Source organism: Canis aureus, chromosome 12, assembly GCF_053574225.1.
Source record: "Canis aureus isolate CA01 chromosome 12, VMU_Caureus_v.1.0, whole genome shotgun sequence".
NCBI classification, from domain to species: domain Eukaryota; kingdom Metazoa; phylum Chordata; class Mammalia; order Carnivora; family Canidae; genus Canis; species Canis aureus.
Window position 1 is genome coordinate 58,453,872 of NC_135622.1, and position 20,238 is coordinate 58,474,109.

At 45.6% G+C, this 20,238-nt stretch overlaps 1 protein-coding gene across 5 annotated transcripts in view; it reads left to right on the forward strand.

The window, feature by feature from the left end:
- Nucleotides 1-20,180, forward strand: part of ADAM17 (ADAM metallopeptidase domain 17) — a 49,347-nt gene extending 29,167 nt beyond the window's left edge. For all 5 annotated transcript variants that reach the window (XM_077844179.1, XM_077844180.1, XM_077844178.1 and 2 more), the window contains 11 exons: nt 673-817; nt 926-1,014; nt 2,664-2,816; nt 7,561-7,760; nt 8,613-8,716; nt 12,496-12,630; nt 14,181-14,311; nt 15,103-15,181; nt 15,935-16,023; nt 17,774-17,824; nt 18,432-20,180. In XM_077844179.1, coding sequence (XP_077700305.1) covers nt 673-817; nt 926-1,014; nt 2,664-2,816; nt 7,561-7,760; nt 8,613-8,716; nt 12,496-12,630; nt 14,181-14,311; nt 15,103-15,181; nt 15,935-16,023; nt 17,774-17,824; nt 18,432-18,782 — 1,527 coding nt within the window. In that variant the 3' untranslated portion in view covers nt 18,783-20,180. The remainder of the gene's footprint in view (nt 1-672; nt 818-925; nt 1,015-2,663; nt 2,817-7,560; nt 7,761-8,612; nt 8,717-12,495; nt 12,631-14,180; nt 14,312-15,102; nt 15,182-15,934; nt 16,024-17,773; nt 17,825-18,431) is intronic.
- Nucleotides 20,181-20,238: the final 58 nt, after the last annotated feature.

A 20,238-nucleotide genomic window follows, 5' to 3' on the forward strand; every position in this document is an offset into this window, starting at 1 on the left:
TTCTAAAGAGGCTTGGCTGAGGTACTAATCTGTTAGTAACAGAGCACCACAGACCCGGCAGCTTAAACAGCAGAAATTTATGTTTTATGGTTCCAGAGGCCGGAAAACCAAGGCAAACTTAAAAAAACAAAACAACAAAAAACCCCTGAGCACCTGGCTGGCTCAGTTGGAAGAGCATGAGACTCTTGATTTTAGGGTTGCAAGTTCGAGCCCAGTGTTGGGTGTAGAGATTACTAAAAATAAATGAACTTAGAAAAAAACAACCCAAGCATATACAAAGCCAATAAAATCCTTGAAATACTTTTGAGGGAATCTGGGTAGTAGGTGCTGACATCCCTTGGAAGGAGTATCCAAGCACGGAGACTTACAGATTTGGAATATCCCCAGGGCTGAGCTGCACAGCTCCACACCAGCCCTCTTGGGTTTGAACTGCTATAAAAAGCTCCCAAGTTCTTCCCTATCCTACCGCCTCCCTGACTTGACAGCACTCCACTTCCTACCTATATAGGTGGGTGAAAATGTAGGTGAGGAGGCTTGGTGCTGCACAGTTTGGTGGTTGCTGATGCAGAACTGCAGTCAGTCATAGGGTGTTTTTCTCCAGTGCGTGGTTGAAACTTCTGGTCTGATGTAATTATTAATCTAATTAAGAATCCTTTTTTTTTTTTCTTAAAGCAATTTAGCTTTGATATAGCTGAAGAAGCATCTAAAGTCTGCCTAGCACATCTGTTTACGTATCAAGATTTTGATATGGGAACTCTTGGGTTAGCGTATGTTGGTTCTCCCAGAGCAAACAGTCATGGAGGTGTTTGCCCAAAGGGTGAGTTTTCCATTTGTTGTGTGGTTATGTGGGGATGGCAGGTTGATTAGATTATATGGTAATCCTGTATTAAATAAGTGATTTGTCACTGTTACCTTTGTCCTCTAGCTTATTATAGTCCAATTGGAAAGAAGAATATCTATTTGAATAGTGGTTTGACCAGCACAAAAAATTATGGTAAAACCATCCTTACAAAGGTATGTTCTCATGTTTTTAAAAGGATAGATTTTGATTTTATTGTAGTAGAACCCCAGCTGTATATATTTATGTAGGAATCTTTTTAAAAAGTAATACAAAAAAAATAAAAATAAAAAATAATACATATTCTGTTTGTTTCTGCCTAAAAAAATACATGTGTTTGGTGGGGAATGGGAAAATAAAAAATATAAAGAAAAAGATAAAAGCTACCTGTGAGATTTCTTTTGTTGTTTTTCCTGAAGACACCACTTCCGGAGCCTTTCACCCTGTGGTTTTCTCTGCAGGCTACGTGGCTCCCAGTCCTGCAGTGTAGCTGTCATTTGAAGACCTCCCCAAACTCCCACATTTCCTGGACTTCTTGTTCTTCCTCTTTCTTGATTTAGACCATCCTTTTGGTGTAGTGTATCTTCTAGGAGCTTCCTAAGAAAAGCGTACATGAGAGGAAAATTGAGATTTTTACATATCTGAATATGTCTTTTGTGTTAATGTTAGAATCAATATGGAGTCATTCTGGTTTTTTTAAAGGTTTTATTTATTAATTAATGAGAGGCAGAGAGAGACAGAGACATAGGCAGAAGGAGAAGCAGGCTTCCTGCAGGGAGCCCGATGCAAGACTTGATTCCAGGACCCCAGGATCATGACCTGAGCTGAAGGCAGATGCTCAACCACTGAGCCACCCAGGCGTCCCAGTCCCTCTGATTTCTTTTTTTAAGATTTTATTTATTTATTCATGAGAGACACACAGAAAGAGGCAGAGACATAGGCAGAGAGAGAGAGAAGCAGGCTTCCCGCAGTGAGCCTGATATGGGACCCTGAGATCATACCCTGAGCCAAAGGCAGATGCTCAACCATTGAGCCACCCAGGCATTCCAGTCTTTCTGATTTCTTATCCTTTGTACGTGACCTGTTTTTTTCCTTTAGATTTTAGGATCTTATTTTTGCCCAGGTATATCCATTAGGAATGTGTTAGGCACATTCCAGCAAATCCATACAACTAAAAATCCAAATCTTATTCATAAATAAGAGGTGTATTTGCCTCAGTCAGCAAGGTCATGGATAGCATCCTGTGGGTAGCTGCAGCAGCATAGTGATGCTCTCAGGGAGCCAGGATCTTACAGTTTTCATTCAGCCCCTCTGAGCACAAGCCTTTGTCCTCATGCTTCTCATCTGCTCACAAGATGGTTCTCCTCTATGTTGCAGAAAGGGGGATAGAGCCCTGTCTGTCCCTTCTAAAAAAACTCAAAGTCCCACTCTCTGGCTTCTGTTTATGTCTTGCTGGACAGACTCAGTCATGTGACTGACCTGCCCTCAAGGAAATATGGGAAAATGGCTATTTTAGTAGAGTACATTGCCAACGTGAGCAGGATTAGGATTTTTTAAGGAAGAAGGGAGAATGGATATTGATAGGAAATACTGGCCTCTGCTACACTGGTAGTTTGGCTATGATGTTATAGGTGGTGTAGTTTTTTTTTTTATCCCACTGTGCTGGGCCCTTCAGTCTAGACACTCCCAACTCCCGCAGTCCAACCACTATCCTCTTGTTGATCCCATTTATCAGGACCCCATTTAAGAAAAGCAGGGTGTGGCTGGCTAGAGCAGCTGATGGTTGGATATTAAGAAATAATGTTTTCTTTGCGTGATCCTTAAGGAAGCTGACCTGGTTACAACTCATGAATTGGGACACAATTTTGGAGCAGAACATGATCCGGATGGCCTAGCGGAATGTGCCCCAAATGAGGACCAGGGCGGAAAATACGTTATGTATCCCATAGCTGTGAGTGGAGATCACGAGAACAATAAGGTATGTATCTTTTGGAGCTTTTTTAGGTTAGGAAAGAAAGAGGCTATGTTTAATTATAACGAGAGCACAGAAAAGCATTCCATTCCAGGGATGGAACTGCAAATTATGGAGTACCGTCGAACTTGTTTTTTTTGTTTTAGAGTGAAATGTGGTCCATCAATCTGGTTAAGGCTATCATTTGTACTGTTACTAAGCCAATTGTGTTGATTTGAGCTATATGGAAAATTAGTGATAGCAATGGCTCGTGTTAGAGTTCTAGATGGCAGGGTCTGTGCAGGTTAAAAATTTCATGTCGTTCCTTATATAAGCTGTTATTCATTTTAACTCTACTTAATTTGCATGTTTCATAAACTTTAGCAACAAAATACATAATTTGCCAGATTATAAACTTCCCATGGGAAAGGCCCTCACTTATCTTGTTCACAGCTGTCTCCAGTGCCTAGCAGGGGTACCTAGCACATAGTCATTTGCTGAGTAAATAAATGAATAGTGTGCTAGTGGGGGTTTCTGAGAGTACGCTAGTCCCGTGGGATATCGTAGACGCCTGCAGAAACTTCAAGAGTGGCTACGATGGATTCGTAGAGTCTGAGCTGAAACTGTTCACAGGCATCTGGTTTGTGCATTTCACTTGAGGTTAAGCAGCACAAAGTCTCATGAAGAGAACATAGGTGTTGCCGAGTTAGAGAGGGCTGACCATAACCAGGAAAGACTGTGAAGTATTTCTCCTGAATTCCTTTTTAAGTGGGGCCATGGCTCTCTAAAGGCTGGCAAGGAGCTAGAGGAAAGGATTACTCTTGTGTTTCTCTGGCTTTGCTTTGGGAAGTTTCTCTCTTGTGTTTTTTGTCATATTTTTCCTTGGCTGTTATGTATAAACATTCTCTTCCCCTCTTGCTTTGTACCTTAAGTTTTATTTTTCCTTTGCTTGATGACTTACACCTCAAGCGCTTTGCCTGCCTCACTTCTGTGTACTCTTCTGACTTGTCACATACCCGGTTGAATTTTCCTCTGCTTTTCAGAGTTGTCTCTGCATTTCTTTTCTTCTTCTTCTTTTTTTTTTTTTTAATGATTAATTTATTTTTAGAGAGAGTGTGTGTATGAGAGCTGGGGTGAGGGGGCAGAGGAGGAGAGAGAATCTCAAGCAGACACCTACGGAATGCAGAGCCTGACACTGGGCTTGATCTCATGACCCCAAGATCACGACTTAAACCAAAACCAAGAGTCAGACGATGAACCGACTGAGCCACCTAGGCGCCCCTGTCTCTGCATTTCTAAGCACATACATTGTAGCTCAGTGCTATTCAGTAGAAGGTTTTGGGATGACGGAAACATTCTGTGTTAATACAGCAGCCACTAGTCACAGGTGGCCGTTGAGCACTCCAGATGTGGCCGGGGAGACCAAGTAACTGGATTTTAAGTTGTTTATTTTATTATTTTAAAACTCTGTTTAAATTCAATAGTGGTTGCCTGGGGCTGGAGCTGGGAATGGGAGTTAACTGTAAAAGAACATGAGGGACCTTATTGGGACAAGAACATGTCCACAGGCTGATTTACACTCATTGGAAATCACTGACTTGTGCACTTGAAATGGGTATGAATTTTGTGGTATGTAAAATATGCCTTAATAAAGCTATTAAATAAATAACAGCCACCACTAGCCAGTGTGGGAGTCGAGAGGAAGCAGTGAGCATGCAGAGGAGTTATGAAGCCATGAGTTGATCATTGTTGAAGCTGGTGAGGGGCATGTGGGTGTTCACAATACATTCTGTCCATTTTGCAGATGTGTGAACATTTCTATAGTAGTATGAAATATGTGGTGAGAGAAAAACTAAAATAGTCACATTTGGCTCGTGGCTATAGGATTAGTGCACTATATAGTCATTTGCTTCTTTGTTAGGATGGTGTGAGTACTTTGGGGGAAACTGTCTTACTTTACAGACTCTTCCTCTAAAACTTTTTTTTTCCTCTAAAACTTCTTTTTTTTTCCTCTAAAACTTCTTCTTTTTTTTTTTAAATTTTTATTTATTTATGATAGTCACACAGAGAGAGAGAGGCAGAGACACAGGCAGAGGGAGAAGCAGGCTCCATGCACCGGAAGCCCGACGTGGGATTCGATCCCGGGTCTCCAGGATCGCGCCCTGGGCCAAAGGCAGGCGCTAAACCGCTGCGCCACCCAGGGATCCCTCCTCTAAAACTTCTAAGTGAGATTTCCCTGGGAGGTCTTCCATGGCCTGGTAATGACACCCTAAAGAGAACAGTGCCTGGCCAGAACCTTTTTTTTTTTTTTTCTTTTAAATTCAGGAAGTGCCAGTCTATCCACATTGGGCGTAGAGCTTACTTAAAAACAACAACAACAACAACAACAACAACAACAAAAAACACAACTCTTGGGGCACTTGGCTAGTTCTGTCAGTAGAGCATGTGAGTCTTGATCTCAGGGTCATGAGTGTGAAGCTTATTTAAATAAAAATGGAGGGACAAGGAAAGGAAGTACTAGTTTATCAAAAAAGAAAAATTTATCCATTTATTTATTTTGTCCCAAGCACATCATATTTAGTGTATTTTCTATTAGTTTGGTTTACCCAAGTATCAATCTTCTTATAAAAACACACTGAGCATCTTCTAATTGACATTTTTTTTAAAGATTTATTTATTCATTCAGAGAGAGAGGCAGAGACAGGCAGAGGGAGAAGCAGGCTCCATGCAAGGAGCCGGACATGGGACTCGATCCTGGGTCTCAGGATCACACCTTGGGCTGCAGACGGTGCTGAACCACTGCGCCACTGGGGCTGCCCCTAATCTACATTTTAAAGGAATTCTTTAATTAAAATGTTTGTGAGTAGATTTTAAAGCACCTTGGTTTCCTTGACCTCGAAAGATAGGGCCTGGCACCTCCCACAGATACGCTGCTGAGAAGTGACTTGCCTTGGGCCTTGCTGTCATCAGATGGCACAAGGTGGGTGAGTTCGTAGGAGGGTTTGTTAGCAGAAGAGGAGAGAGTGTGGGAAGGGTGCAAAGAGAAGACCTGACTGAGGTTTTCAGGGAACGTGGAGACCACAGTCCCGTTAGCCTTGCCCAGGAGCCCCACTCAGGGTATGGCTCTGGTAAGTTAGTGAGAGGATTCTTAACTGCTTCCGTGTGAATTCTGATTCCTTAGTGTCTGATCTCCCATGAGTTAACTGTAAAATTGAGTTTATGAATCTGCAGTGCTCGTGAATAAACCCAGCAGATTCTAATTGCCGGAGGCCTAGACTGAAATAACCAGACCCCTTAAATCTCTTTACTATAGGGCAGCCCCGGTGGCACAGCGATTTAGTGCCGCCTGCAGCCTGGGGTGTGATCCTGGGGACCCGGGATGGAGTCCTGAATCAGGCTTCCTGTATGGAGCCTGCTTCTCCCTCTGCCTGTGTCTTTGCCTCTGTGTGTGTGTGTGTGTGTGTGTGTGTGTGTCTCTCTATGAATAATAAATAAATAAATAAATAATAAATAAATCTCTTTACTATAGAATTAATGGGAAGGTACTTAAAAAAAAAAAAGCCAGTTAGTATGTCTGTTTAGGGTGTCTGGATATCTTTCCAAAAGTAATCCTTTCGGTATCTGATTCACAGACCTATGGAGGGTCTTATGCCTCTGCTCCTCAGAGGCTCTTTTCGGGGGGCAAAAGTGAAGCGATTTTAGCAAATGTGCATCATTTGTGGACACCCTGCCCTAGGAACTAACTACGCAAGGGACCCCTGGGTGGTTCAGTGTTTGAGAGTCTGCCTTAGGCTCAGGTCATGATCCCGGGGTCCTGGGATTGAGTCCCGCATTGGGCTCCCCCGCAGGCAGCTACCTCCTCCCTCTGCCTGTGTCTCTGCCTCTCTCTCTCTCTCTGTGTCTCTCATGAATAAATAGATAAAATTAAAAAAAAAAAAAAACTAGATAAGTTTTTCAAGTTTCTTACTCCCTTTCTGGCTAATTTCAGATGGGTTTGGAAAATGGACTCCTTTTCAGAGCTCCTGGTAAAAATCCCCAAATTTAGAAGACCATTTCCTTGATTCTATATTGCAGGTGGGGGAGCAAGGGTAGAGGCTTCTTTTGGGACATTGATCAACTGTAGAAATCTCAAAGAAACTTAAAATCATGGAGACCCATGTGAATGTTTAGGTAACAATTCATATTTTTATCTAATAGGCTGTATGTAATATACGTCTTACTGTGTTCATCTATTTAGAAGCATTTATTTATTTATTTTATATTATTTTTTATTTAGAAGCTTTATACATGGGTCATTCGTACACATAGCCAGGGAAAAGAGGAGGTAAATCAGAGATAGACTGTGTTTTGCATCCCTGAGTCGTTATGTCCAGGAAGATGATGCTGTATGCTTGATTCTTACTGTCACTGCATTGGTACAGGGTGTCATGCCTGGGGACAGGACAGCATGGAGTCTGGTGGAGCCAGACTGGGTCCTCTCGATGGGATGGACTGGGATGTATGGTCTCAGTGTTTGTATAGCTTGCCTGTGGAGAATTTTAGGCTCTTAACCAAATTCACACCAGTTTTTGAGTACCCTCCTGAGGGAGATAACTTGATTCTGTATAGTTGGCATTTTGAGGTGACAGTGATGGAATTTGGCATTCCTTCACGGTAGCTCAGATTGTGGCTGTTACAGTAAGAGTTTGTCTCTAGGTAAGAAACATAAACACTCCATGGGAATGAATTTTTATTGTTATTTGGTTCCTTTGTGGCCTTTTTTTCTTTTAAGATGTTTTCAAACTGCAGTAAACAGTCCATCTATAAGACCATCGAAAGTAAGTCCCAGGAGTGTTTTCAAGAGCGAAGCAACAAAGTGTGTGGGAACTCCAGGGTGGATGAAGGAGAGGAGTGCGATCCTGGCATCATGTACCTGAACAATGACACATGCTGTAGTAGCGACTGTATGCTGAGGGCAGGTGTGCAGTGCAGGTGAGTACCTGAGCATCAGGTGAAGGGTGTGTGCACATGTGCGAGTGCATGTTTATCTCTTTTTGTCCTTTACAGCAAGAAAAATGCTTTCTGGAACACAGTGTGACTTTATGTTACAAAGTATTTCATCTTACATACTTTTTGATTCAGGATCCCACAGCTCAGAGAGTCTTTTCTAAGGAAACACAGAGGTGATTTAATGAGGATGTTGCTGGCTGCATTCTTTTGTAGTAACAAGATATTAGACACACTCAGATGACAGTCCTGAGATCTAAATTATTGTGTTTCTGTGCAAAAAAATAGTGTTGGAGAGTACTATTTAGTGGCATAACTAAATGCAGACGAAGTAGTACAAATTAGGAGGTGCCTGTGTTTTCATTTTTCTGACCAGTGCCTGGCTCAGCATAGAAGGGAAAAGTTGGGTTAATGATGGGTAGCAGGTGTGACCATGTAGCATGCTCACTTGTCATGAATATGATGGGGACCAGGACTCTGGCTGCCTGGTTTCCTCACTGTTGATGGCCTTGCAGCCCTTGTCTCCCCCCCCCCCCCCCCGCATCCCTTAAAAAAAAATTACTGTATTAAGTTAATGAAAACCAGGGACATAAAGATGTTTTAAGGATGAGTTCCCCCCCCCCCCTTGGATCTCTGTGTACTTACTCTGCATCACGGCTGCCGCAGTAGGAAGGACAGAGCATCTGTAGGTGGGCTGGTGCCCAGGAAGGCTGAGTGTGCAGGACAGGTGGCCAGGAGGCCTTCTCTGCCATCCTCAGGGCCCCGTGATATGACTGTAGTGTTTGCTGTGGAGCTGACATTTAACTCAAACCATCCTTGTCTACTTTACCTTTGCAGTGACAGGAACAGTCCTTGCTGTAAAAACTGTCAGTTCGAGACCGCCCAGAAGAAGTGCCAAGAGGCTATTAATGCTACTTGCAAAGGCGTGTCTTATTGCACAGGTGAGTGCCCCTGGTGCTGCTTCTCTTGGGCTACTTTGCTCAGGTGAGTATGTGTGTGTTGGAGACAACACTGTATTTTGTTCACATGAAAATCACCTTCATAATCATACTCCTTAGTTTGAGATACACCTACCATTGGTGCCAGGCCCATTCTACTTGCTTGCTTATTTCTTGCTTTTCGTCCACTTAGTTGTTCTTATAGGCAGCACTATAATGTGTTTAATATTTGCCTCGGAATGTGTATTTCCTTGAAAGATAATATAGTGTTATTTTATGTATGTATGTTTTTTTTATTTAATTTTTTTTTTTTTAGATTTTATTTATTTATTAGAGACAGAGACAGAGAGAGAGAGAGAGAGAGAGAGGGAGAAAGGGAGATACAGGCAGGGGGAGAAGCAGGCTCCATGCAGGGAGCCTGATGTGGGACTTGATCCTGGGTCTCCAGGATCATGCCCTAGGCTGAAGGTGGCGCTAAACCGCGGAGCCACCTGGGCTGCCTATATATATGTGTTTTTAACATGCTAGGATAATACTCTACTTTAGCTCTCTTTTTAAACTCAATGCAGTATTTTTATGAATTCTCCCTATTGTGCCACCTTTGTCTGTATCCATGTCTGTACATAGTTCGTTGTTTGGGGTACCTGCTGAGTTTACTTGTGTTATTTACTGTCTTTTACTATCTGTTCACTGAGTGTTGGCTTGGATTGCCTACATCTTCTGGCTACTGCAGGTAGGACTAGGACAGTCCATCTCCCATGCCTCTGTCAGGTGTTGTAAGAGTTCCTGGGTGTACATGGAGGAGTAGAATTGCTGGTCTTAATTGTTTTGCCAATCTGAAGAGTGTAAAGGTATCTCCTTTACAAATCTCCTTTTTGAACATCTCCTTATATATGTTAGCCATTCAGATTTTTCCTTTTGTGAAGAGGCAGTTCATATGTTTGGCCCTTATTTATTTGTTTGTTTGTTTATATTTTATTTATTTAATTTTATTTTATATTTTATTTAATTTTTATTTTATATTATTATTATTATTATTATTATTATTATTATTATTATTATTTTAAAGTGGTCTCCATGCCCAACATGGGGCTTGAATTCATGACTGAGATGAAGAGCTGCATGCTCTGGGGTGCCTGAGTGGTCCAACTCTTGGTTTGGCTCAGGTCGTGATCTCAGGGTTGTGGGATCAAGCCCCACCTTGGGCTCAGCAGGGAGTCTGAGATTATCTCCCTCTCTCTCTGCTGCTACCCCCGATCGTGCACGTGCTCGCTCGCTCTCTCTCTTTTTTCTATTAAATAAATCTTAAAAAAAAAAGTCGCATGCTCTAATGACTGAGCCAGCTGGGTGCCGCCATTTGGTCCATTTTTAAAAATTGGGTTTCATGTCTTTTTGCTGTTGCTGAGTTGGAGGAATTCTTGTATGATATTTGATTTGTTTATTTATTTTTTAAAAGATTTTTAGTTTATTTATTCATGAGAGACACAGAGAGAGGCAGAGACACAGGTAGAGGGAGAAGCAGGCTCCCTGTGGGGAGCCCGATGTGGGACTTGATCCCAGGACCCTGGGATCATGACCTGAGCCAAAGGCAGATGCTCAACCAGTGAGCCACACGGGCATCCCTACTCTGGCTTTTAAATGTGCATTTTACAAGATACTGCTCATGCCTCTTACATTCTGAGATATATCAGCAGCATGACCACAGTTTGCAACGTGTCAGGAGCCGGAATGTCTCAATCAGGTTTTCACACAAACATTTTCTAGCTGTGCTCAATGTTTCAGGCTTTATTACAATAATAAAGCAGAGTCAGAAAAATGTTCTTTTTTAAATAAGCATAAGCAGTTTGAAAGAATTTATTCGTTCTTACGAATAGCGTTTTCTTCCCTTGATATTTTATATGAAGTAACAGCTAGCAGAATCTAAAACTCATTGTAAGGACTCGGCGTTCATGATCAAGAGCATAAGCACCACCTGGGATCTCATTTGAAGTGAACATTGTTGGTCCCCCTACGCTGGGTGGGGCCTGGGACACCAACAGCTCTGAGGACAGGCCCAGGATTGTGCCACTCGTTTGTTCTACTGGCTGGGTCTGATGCTGTGATACTAGTCTTTTGAGAACAGGTGTTCAGCAGATAGCCATGGGGCATTTTGTATGTGTCTGCGCAGGGCAGCAGCACACCAAAAATGCGGTGGCAGTGCAGTCTCCCCCTTCACTGGCTTGCTGCCCTTTTCCCACACCCTGCTTCCAGCAACAGCAAGTGTGTTATGTGCCCGTCCTGTTGCCACTGAATGCCCAGTGCTGTGAAGGGTTTTGTAAGACCAGAGGCAGATGTGCAGCATCTGTGTTAGTGTGTGGTATATACAGGGTACTTCGTGAAGGGCTGCTTTTGTTTGAGGCAGGGCAGATTCCTTAAATTCGGTGTCACTGCTCCACTGACTGAAGTCTGAGTTCTTTCGGGACTCCGTGGACCGGTCCTATTTGTCAGGTGAAAGGTCAGACCTCCAGCTCTGGTCACCATCCGCTATTCTCATGCAATAGTTCTCTGTGATCGTGTTCCAGAATGAGCCCCTCATTCCATCCTCTCACTTCATGTTAAGAATGCTGCTCATGTTCCAGAATGAGCCCCTCATTCCATCCTCTCACTTCAAGTTAACATCCTTCCTTCTGTGGCTTTTGTTTTGGCTGGAAGAATCACTGATTCACTGAAATATTTGCAGCGTATTTATGGCGTGTGATACGGATTGGATATAAGTTGAGTAATAGGTTTGATCTTTGCTCTTGTGGAGCTCACCAGTCTGTGACAGGGGAACCAAAAACACATCATTACTCAGATGTAAATGGAGGGGCGCCTGGGTGGCTCATTCGGGTTGAGTGCCTGACTCTTGATCTTAGCTCAGGTCTTGATTGCAGGGTTATGAGTTTGAACCCAGCTCTGGGTTCCCCACTGCGCATGGAGCTTTCTTTAAAAAAAAAAAAAGGTGGGCAGCCCCGGTGGCTCAGCAGTTTGGTGCCTCCTTCAGCCCAGGGTGTGATCCTGGAGACCCGGGATCGAGTCCCATGTCAGGCTCTCTGCATGGAGCCTGCTTCTCCCTCTGCCTGTGTCTCTGCCCCTCTCTCTCTGTCTCTCATGAATAAATAAATAAAATCTTCAAAAAAAAAAAAAAGATGTAAATTGCAAAATGTGTGCTTGAAGGAGAGAACTGTAGCTATAGCAATGGAGCACAATGGGGTGAAAGGGCCTCTAGAGGCCTGGGTGGGGGCCTGAAGGGGTCTGGGGGAGACTATTGAGCCAGATTTAAAGGATGAGAAAAAGCCAACCACCCTGCATGGTGGAAACGAGAGCGTTCCAGGTAGACCGAAGAGAGTATGTTATGGTTCTGAGGGCAGAGCCCTTAGGTGAAGAAATTGGAGGCCGGCTGAGGTGAGGGCTTGGAAGTGGCCACTGGGGAGGCCGCAGGGGCCCGGCTGGCTGCTGCCCTGAGCCTTCCTGCAGAGCTTGGATTTCAGTCCAAGTAACCGCTGTAATGTTTGTTGTGTAGCGTGTACGTATTACATATGTATATATTCTGTCATATGGAGTTATGTTTCACAATAAAAAGGTAGAAGCAAAATGTTAAATAGTCGCTGAGGGGTTGTTTGGGAGCACAGGGACCCGCACTGCCCCGAGCTAGGTACCTGGCCCGGCCCGTGCAGTGCCGACTGTGGGAATCAGAGGCCTGCCCTGTAGGATTGGTGGCCATGTGACTCGTTGTGACCTGTGTGCTTCTTGTGTGCTTCCAGGTAACAGCAGTGAGTGCCCGCCTCCTGGAAATGCTGCAGATGACACCGTGTGCTTGGATCTCGGCAAGTGTAAAGATGGGAAGTGTGTTCCTTTCTGTGAGAGGGAGCAGCACCTGGAGTCCTGTGCATGTAATGGTGAGCACATGTCCGTGCTGCGTCCGTGCAGGAGGGAAGATGATCTTTGTTCACAGTCTCCTCCCTTTGAGGGCCCAGCAGGGGCCACTGCTGGCTGGACAGTGGCAAGAACCCGGGCAGGGGAAGCGTGGTCTGTGAGAACTCTGTGGATTCAGATCCTGGCTTGTCTGTGAAATGTCGTGGTGGTCTTCCTTCTTGCTGCATTTTCAGACCATGTGGCAGCATTAGGGGCGGGATAGGAGGGGATCTTGTTGCCATGAGTGGGTCGATGGGGGTCTGTCCTCACCACCCCGCCTACCCCCCCAACGTCTTAGACACCGTGAGTATAGCAGGAGCTGTCTGTAGCCTCCTGGCAGTGAGTTCTGACGCTCCCTCAGGACGTAAGCCAGAGAGCAGATTCCAGGATCTGACCCTGTGTGTCAGGGTATCTGCTGTTGTCACCAGGGCTGAGCCTGCTGCCCTCTGCTCCCTGCCAGATGTCTGGGGCAGGGGCCTTGCTTAGTGATGGTTGGTGACAACATGCTGGCCTCTCAGACACTTGTCCTTAGGTTTCCTCCTTCTGTTTTTGGAACTCCTGAGTCTGAGAAGGGGCCGCAGGGACCGACCGGGCTCCAAGCTTCCCACCCCACCTCACCTCAAGAGAGTTCTTTTGCTTTCAAAACAACCCAGAAGTCCAGAACCACTAGGTTGGGGACTCACCGTGTGTACAGTGGGGTACACCGGGGGGAACAAGTAAACATGGAAGGAAACACAGTAGGTTCCAAATAAGCAGTTTCCCGAGTGAGTGGCAGGAGGCTTGGGATGCCCTGGAGAGACATGTGCAAATGCTTAGGAAATACTGGATCAATGAGTGAATGATGAAAAGGTTTTTCTTTTCCCACAAAAATGGTTTTGCTTGTTTTGTGTTGTAGTTGATTTCAGTTTCTCCCAAGTAGATGTAAATCTGGACTTCCTCTGGGTCGCGTGCTGTCCCGAGTTACTGTTTGGGCATTTCTGCTGGTGGTCCATGTGCCATGAGGGTTATGTGGTGCCTGGTTGTGTCCATGACCCCATGCGGTCGGCGGTTGACCTCGAGGTGGGGCGTCTTCGTGTGTGGCTGCCGTGCTCCGGTCGCACGGTGGTGCCCTCAGATCTGCCCCGGGCTGTTCTGTCGCAGGCCGCGTTGGCTCTCCTTGGAGCCTTGCTTCCCCAAGGGTGTGTTTGAAATAGAAGCCAAGGGTTGAAATCAGTGTAAGAAGAAAGGATGAAGGGAAACATTTAGTATCATAAGTAGAATAATTTGGCTTTTAATCTGTTAAAGGAAACTCTTTGGTGTAAATTGGTTTTACCTTGTGGCCTGAGGACCCAGGAGCATGAACTCAGAAGTTAGTCTTGGGGTGAATGAGGAATAGTTTGCCATTGAAATGAAAAACAAACGCATTTCCGCATTTCCTTCCCAGTTGGGAGCTTGGATCGGAGCTTGGGAGCGGGGTGGGAGGAGAGAGGGAAGGAGGAGCGCCATGTGCGGAGCAGAACTCCAGCCTTCCACGCCGTTCCTGGTTCTGTTTCAGAGACGGACAACTCCTGCAAGGTGTGCTGCCGGGACCCCTCGGGCCGGTGTGTGCCTTACGTGGATGCTGAACAAAAGAACTTATTCCTGAGGAAAGGAAAGCCCTGTACGGTGGGCTTTTGTGACATGAATGTGAGTATCTACTTAGGTAGAGCTCTTTCCGTAACAGCCAGACGGGCAGCTTTTGTATCGTAAAGACTTATTTGCTGATGGCAGGAGTGTTGCCAGGCCTCCTTAACCCACTGTTTGCTCACGTGTGCCCGGCTGTCTGGGTGAGGGTGTGGGTGTGACCCCGGAGGGCTGGGACAATGGAGCACTCCCTCCAGAGCACGGGACCCTAAGTCCCAGGACTTGGTGGGACCATGGGGGCCCCTTTGTGATAAAGGTGCATTTTAGGCAGTCAGCATTAATTACTTGGTTTCCTAGACTAATTGTAAAATTGATTAAGATGGCAAAATTGCAGGTTTCGATTTTGAAATCAGTGCTGATATAACAAAGACCTAGAGGTGGCTCGATACACCTTTGTCAGACCCTCTTGTTCTCTACTGAAACACATTTTGTTCCCGCAGAATCATGGAGGAGGTTTTAAAGGGGTTCGGCGGGCTTCTCTGGCTGTGGTTAGGCGGCTCCTGTTCCTGTTGTGTGTGTGATCAGTAGAGCCCTTGCTAGAGTGCCCCATCTTAAACAAAATTGGTTTTCTCAAGTTTCATTTCCTGGTGATTCTAAATTCACTTATAAAAATGGACTAATTGTGTAGGTGGCAATGACAAGTGTATCCTGCTTTCTTAGGTCCTGCGTCAAAAAATGGGTCCTCTGCATGTTTGGTTTAGTGTAGCTTTTCTCGTGTCCATTATTTTTATGCAGCGGTGTTGCTTCTAAATGCAGCACTTGTAGGGGCAATACCGTATGTTTTCTGTTCATAGGGCAAATGTGAGAAACGAGTACAGGATGTCATCGAGCGATTCTGGGATTTCATTGACCAGCTGAGCATCAATACTTTTGGTAGGTGATTTCCCCGGGTGGCTGATTGCTTAGACCTGAGCCGATTTCAGTGATGACATGAGAAAAGTGCTTTCAGATTAATATGCTCTAATACTGCAACAGCAGATGGAAATATTCCCAGCTTTTGTGGAAACAACTTTGTCAGCGAAGATAAAATAGATTCCCAGCTCTCCCCCTGTGTGGTGTGGATGCACAGATTTTCAGACAAGGAAAGTCAATCCTTTGTCAAAATATTGGCTTCTTTCTTTAAAAAATGAACACCTGACACCATAAGCATGGCTCAGTCCCATAAGTTGTAAATCTGACTCCTGTTTGATGTAAGCGTCATTTATTTAAAAGTGGGCCTCAGATTTTGCAGAAACAACGATGTCCTTCTGTCTTGCGGGGTTTATAATTTAAAGTCCCAAAAATAATGCCCCAATAGCAACAACTTTGTCGTGTTTTGAGTAGTAGCTTCCTGTGTGGCCGGTCCCTGACCCCACCCCTCCAGGGACCGTGTTGAGCATTGTGACGTGATGTGTTCTTGTCAATAAGTAGGTCAGGGCTCTGTGTGGAATGGCACTTGTGGGCTGGGGTGTGGGCTGAGGGGCGGTGGTCCGATGTGGCGTGGGTGACACGGTGCTAGGTGCTGCGTCAGTAGCGTTGCCTGGCCGGCAGTGTGGCATCTGACACCATGATAGTATACCAAGAGCATTTAATTTTGAGTCTCTAAAGTACTTGATCAAAATATTTGCTGTTTGGAATTGTTCACAGGGAAGTTTTTAGCAGACAACATCGTAGGTTCTGTCCTGGTTTTCTCCTTGATATTCTGGATCCCTTTCAGCATTCTTGTCCATTGCGTGGTAAGTCACCAACTTGTAGGTAATGAGACATTTTATTAGCAGTTTGAGCAATTCTGGGTGCCTGGGTGGTTCAGTCTGTTAAGCATTTGCCTTTGGCTCAGGTCATGATTCATGATCTCAGGGTCCTGGGTTTGGGTCTTGCATAGGGCTCCCTGCTCTGCAGGAAGCATGCTTTTCCCCCTGAACACCTCCCTCCCCCCATGAATAAATATGTAAAGTCTTAAAAAATTTTTTTCCCAACCTTACTACTTTTGAAAAAGATAAAATTTGTTCTTAGCAAGACCTGACCTGATGTTTCCAATGACATTTTGCGGGGGTTATTCCCTAGGAAAGCTTATTTTGTGAAAAGTTTAGCTTTTTTTTTTTTTGCTAATTGTTTTTTAAAAGAAATTATGCTTTTTGTATGTGGATATTTGTTCTCATATATAATTTGAGGAATGTTCTACTTCTGAGCCTAGGAGACTGCTTCACTGGATGTCTAGGACCTCTGAATGAATGAAGCTTTGAAATGACCATTTTAGGCTTTGTTATGATGGAACAAATATCAAAGCTCAGCATTTCAAAGACGGCACCCCCACCTTATAGATTCCTGACCTTGTCATATGAGGTGCTCAGATCCTCCTGTCTGATAAGAGGGAGCATTCTTTATTATTCTCCTTCAAGATAAATAACAGCTAACAGGGTGAATAGGGCTTTCCCTAACGAACTCCACGTGATAGATAAACTTGGGGACTTAAAAAAAAACTCTTCTTATGACTCCATTCACCTTGCTTCTGTGGGAAAATGGGGATTTGTCTGCTGTAGGGATGAGAAATGGGACCCAGGCTTCCAGGCTTGTGCTTAGGCAATGTCCCCTCAGGGGAGCACTTGGAAGATTCCAGCACAGCTATCTCTGGAGTCGGTCTTGCCTGGGCCCTCTCACCGAGCAGCTGTTCCTCAGGGTGGTGAGCGCAGTGGGTGCGAGGAGGGCAATCTGGGGGGCAGCCCTGCTAAGGCAAAGCTGTGTTAGGGTGACATGGTCGAAGCTCTGACAGGTGGCCGACTGTGCCACCTGTTACTGTTTTTACCTGTGAGGCTGACCTACTTTGTTTTCGCTGAAAGTTACCATCGTGGACTGAGGCCTGACCCTTGGTTTTGGAGCAGAGCAGAGAGGAGGGAGGGTGGCGCCTCGTTGCTGACCACAGACTGTGTTATGGCATCTGGACTGGAAGCCAGGCCTGGGTTCTCAGGCTCCACCTGCTGCCTTGTCCATTGTCGTGTTCTCCTCGGGCAGGGGCCGGGGCAGCGGGTGGAACCACGTGTCCAGCCTTCTGCGGAAGTATGGTGTAGGGCCTTCAGGCTCAGTTCCTCTGGGAATTTGGGCCACAGGAACTCTGGAAACAGCTGAGTGTAGCGGCCATGGCGGGCTGGGGCATTTTGAGCCCAGGGCCAGGTGAGACTGCACGCAGCATCCCTATTCCCGGCAGCTGCCCTCGTGGTCTGACCCCTGAGCACACAGGGAGATGCCTTTGGGGAAGTCTCTCAGAAGAATTGCACTTCAGCATTTCTTGACTAGTTCCTTCTTGATTCCAAAACACTTGTGCGCTGGTGGGAGGACTCTGAGTCTGTGCAGGAAATTGTCCCCTACTGGAGCTGCTAACACATGCCACACTCCTGTTCTGAGGTGGTTCCTCACTCAGGAGGAGCCTAAAGGGAAAGAGTGTGTAACTGAATTGTCAGAATGACCTTTTCCTGTTCCTTTTCCTTCTAGGATAAGAAGCTGGATAAGCAGTATGAGTCTCTGTCTCTCTTCCACCCCAGCGTAAGTACTTGGGAAACGGTCACTGCCAGGCAGGCGCTCAGAGCCCCTGCTAGAGCCGGGGCCACTCCAGCAAGGGCCCACCCTGGCAGTAGGTACCCCCTGCCCCCAGCAAGGGCCACCACCCCCCTGCTCCCAGCAAGGGCCACCCCAGCAGGGGGCTGGTGGCCTCTGTGGCTGCAGGGCTGCACCCTCTCTGCGGTAGTAGGTCCTTCCTGGCAGGAAGGATCTACGTGGGAACTCGGACGAGTTGTGTGGATGGGTTTTTTTTTTTTTTTTTTTTTTGTGTGTGTGTGTGTGTGTGTGTGTGTGGATGGATTTAAACTCAAGGGTGGGTCGGCCTGCCCGCCCGCCCGCCCCCAGCCCCAAGTTAGCTGGTCTGCATTGACCTACATTAATGTTCTGAGAACTTTTCCTGTCTTCTGGGATCCTTACTTGATAGGATTGGGTCTTCAGGTGGCAAATTGTCAGGACCTGTGGGGTGTATGGGGGGCCTCACCTCATGCTTTCCTTAGTGTGGGGGCAGTCATGGGGCCGGAGCGGACCGCCTTTTGGCGGGGAAGGTTGGAGCTGCAAGACCTGGACCGCCTTTGGCTCCGTGTCTTTGCAGAACGTGGAGATGCTGAGCAGCATGGACTCGGCCTCGGTCCGCATCATCAAGCCCTTTCCTGCGCCCCAGACACCCGGCCGCCCGCAGCCCCTGCAGGCCGCCCCAGTCCCGCCGCCGATGCCTGCGGCGCCCAAACTGGAGCACCAGCGCATGGACACGATCCAGGAGGACCCCAGCACAGACTCGCACGTGGACGAGGACGGCTTTGAGAAGGACCCCTTCCCCAACAGCAGCACAGCCGCCAAGTCCTTTGAGGACCTCACGGGCCGTCCGGTCACGAGAAGCGAGAAGGCCGCGTCCTTCAAGCTGCAGCGTCAGAACCGCGTGGGCAGCAAGGAGACGGAGTGCTAGGCTGCAGCTCCCGAGCTCGGGCTTCGGTGCGCAGGGTTTTTGAACCGTGGGCTCGAAACCCCTGCGTCTATTTTGTGAAGATTTGGGAGAAATAAGGGACTTCCCAGCAGATGCTGGTCATGTGTTTGGACTCCTTTACACACACAAATTACTCCTTGTCCTTTGGAAGAGGTAAGGTGAATCTAGCTTATTTTGAGGCTTTCAGGTTTCATTTTTTTGTTTTGTTTCTAAAATATCCTTCAACCTGTGGTGCAAAAGCAGAAAATACAGCTGGATTAGGTCTTGAAATATTTACATTTTTGTAAATTAACCTTTTTATCGAGAACAGCACTGATTAAGGAGATGATCAGTTTTTTTTTTTGTTTGTTTTTTTTTTTTTTTATATACACTGTAATGATCCGCTGACTATTGGGAGGCATTAGGCAGTTACTTGTGAGGACAACTGGAACACAGATTTTATTTTTTGCCTTCAGGTAAAGACAAAGGAGATAAACAGTTAATATATTCTAGAATGTGGGTTCTGTTTTCAGGCATTACCCAGAGCTTTCAGTAGCAGGGAGAATAACCCAGATTTATTCCTAAACTTAAATGTGTTAACTTTACACACACACACACACAAAAAAAAAAAAAAACTTTTTTTTTTTTTTTTCTCTCCAAATTCTAAGGTTAGCACTTCTAGGATTAAAACACAATCTAGCTTACAGATAGCCAAATTGAATTTACAGGATCTTGCCAAGTGATCAGGGCTCCAGTCTGCTGGGCAGTTTGTTTTCTATGTCTGGTACTCTCGCCGTGCTCTTGAAATGCTCCCTGTTCACCAAGCCTAAGCTGCTTCAGCGTGAGAGCATGGTTGCCTCCTTGGAGACACTAGTGGCTAAGAGGGTGCGTGAGCGAGTTCTCCCCAAAGCACGGCTGGTTTTGAAAGGCCGATGCGCTGTGCTGCGCAGGGAGGGAATGCAGCCTCTCCCTACATGGCTGGTTCCGAAAATCCCTTTGTAGTGACCCACAGGTGGACAGGTGTGTCACTTCTTGCTTTAGGGCTTCAGGACTGTGTGCGTTTACTTTGTGAAGGATAAAAATTTATAGTTAAAAGCTCCCCCCACCCCAAGTAGTGAAATGTGCTCACAGCCAAAACATTGAGATAATTTGTAAACTTTGAGGGCAATTAACTGAATCTGTGACAAATCAAATCTTTTCTTCTAAGGACGTTTATTATGCAGATGCCTGTTACACTAATACTTGAACTTATTATGCCTTGTGGTGTTTGCTGTCTTAACTAGTCAATGATAGAGTAACACTTCTGGAATCTGATAGGTGAGTGGGTGTATGTGAGAGTGAACGGTTCCCAGCTCCATGTAAGAAAATTTTTTTTTATAAAATTATGACTTTTTAAACAAATACGTATTTACCTTATTTCCATTTATAGAGTTAACAAGCCGTCCAGGGTTTGCACTGA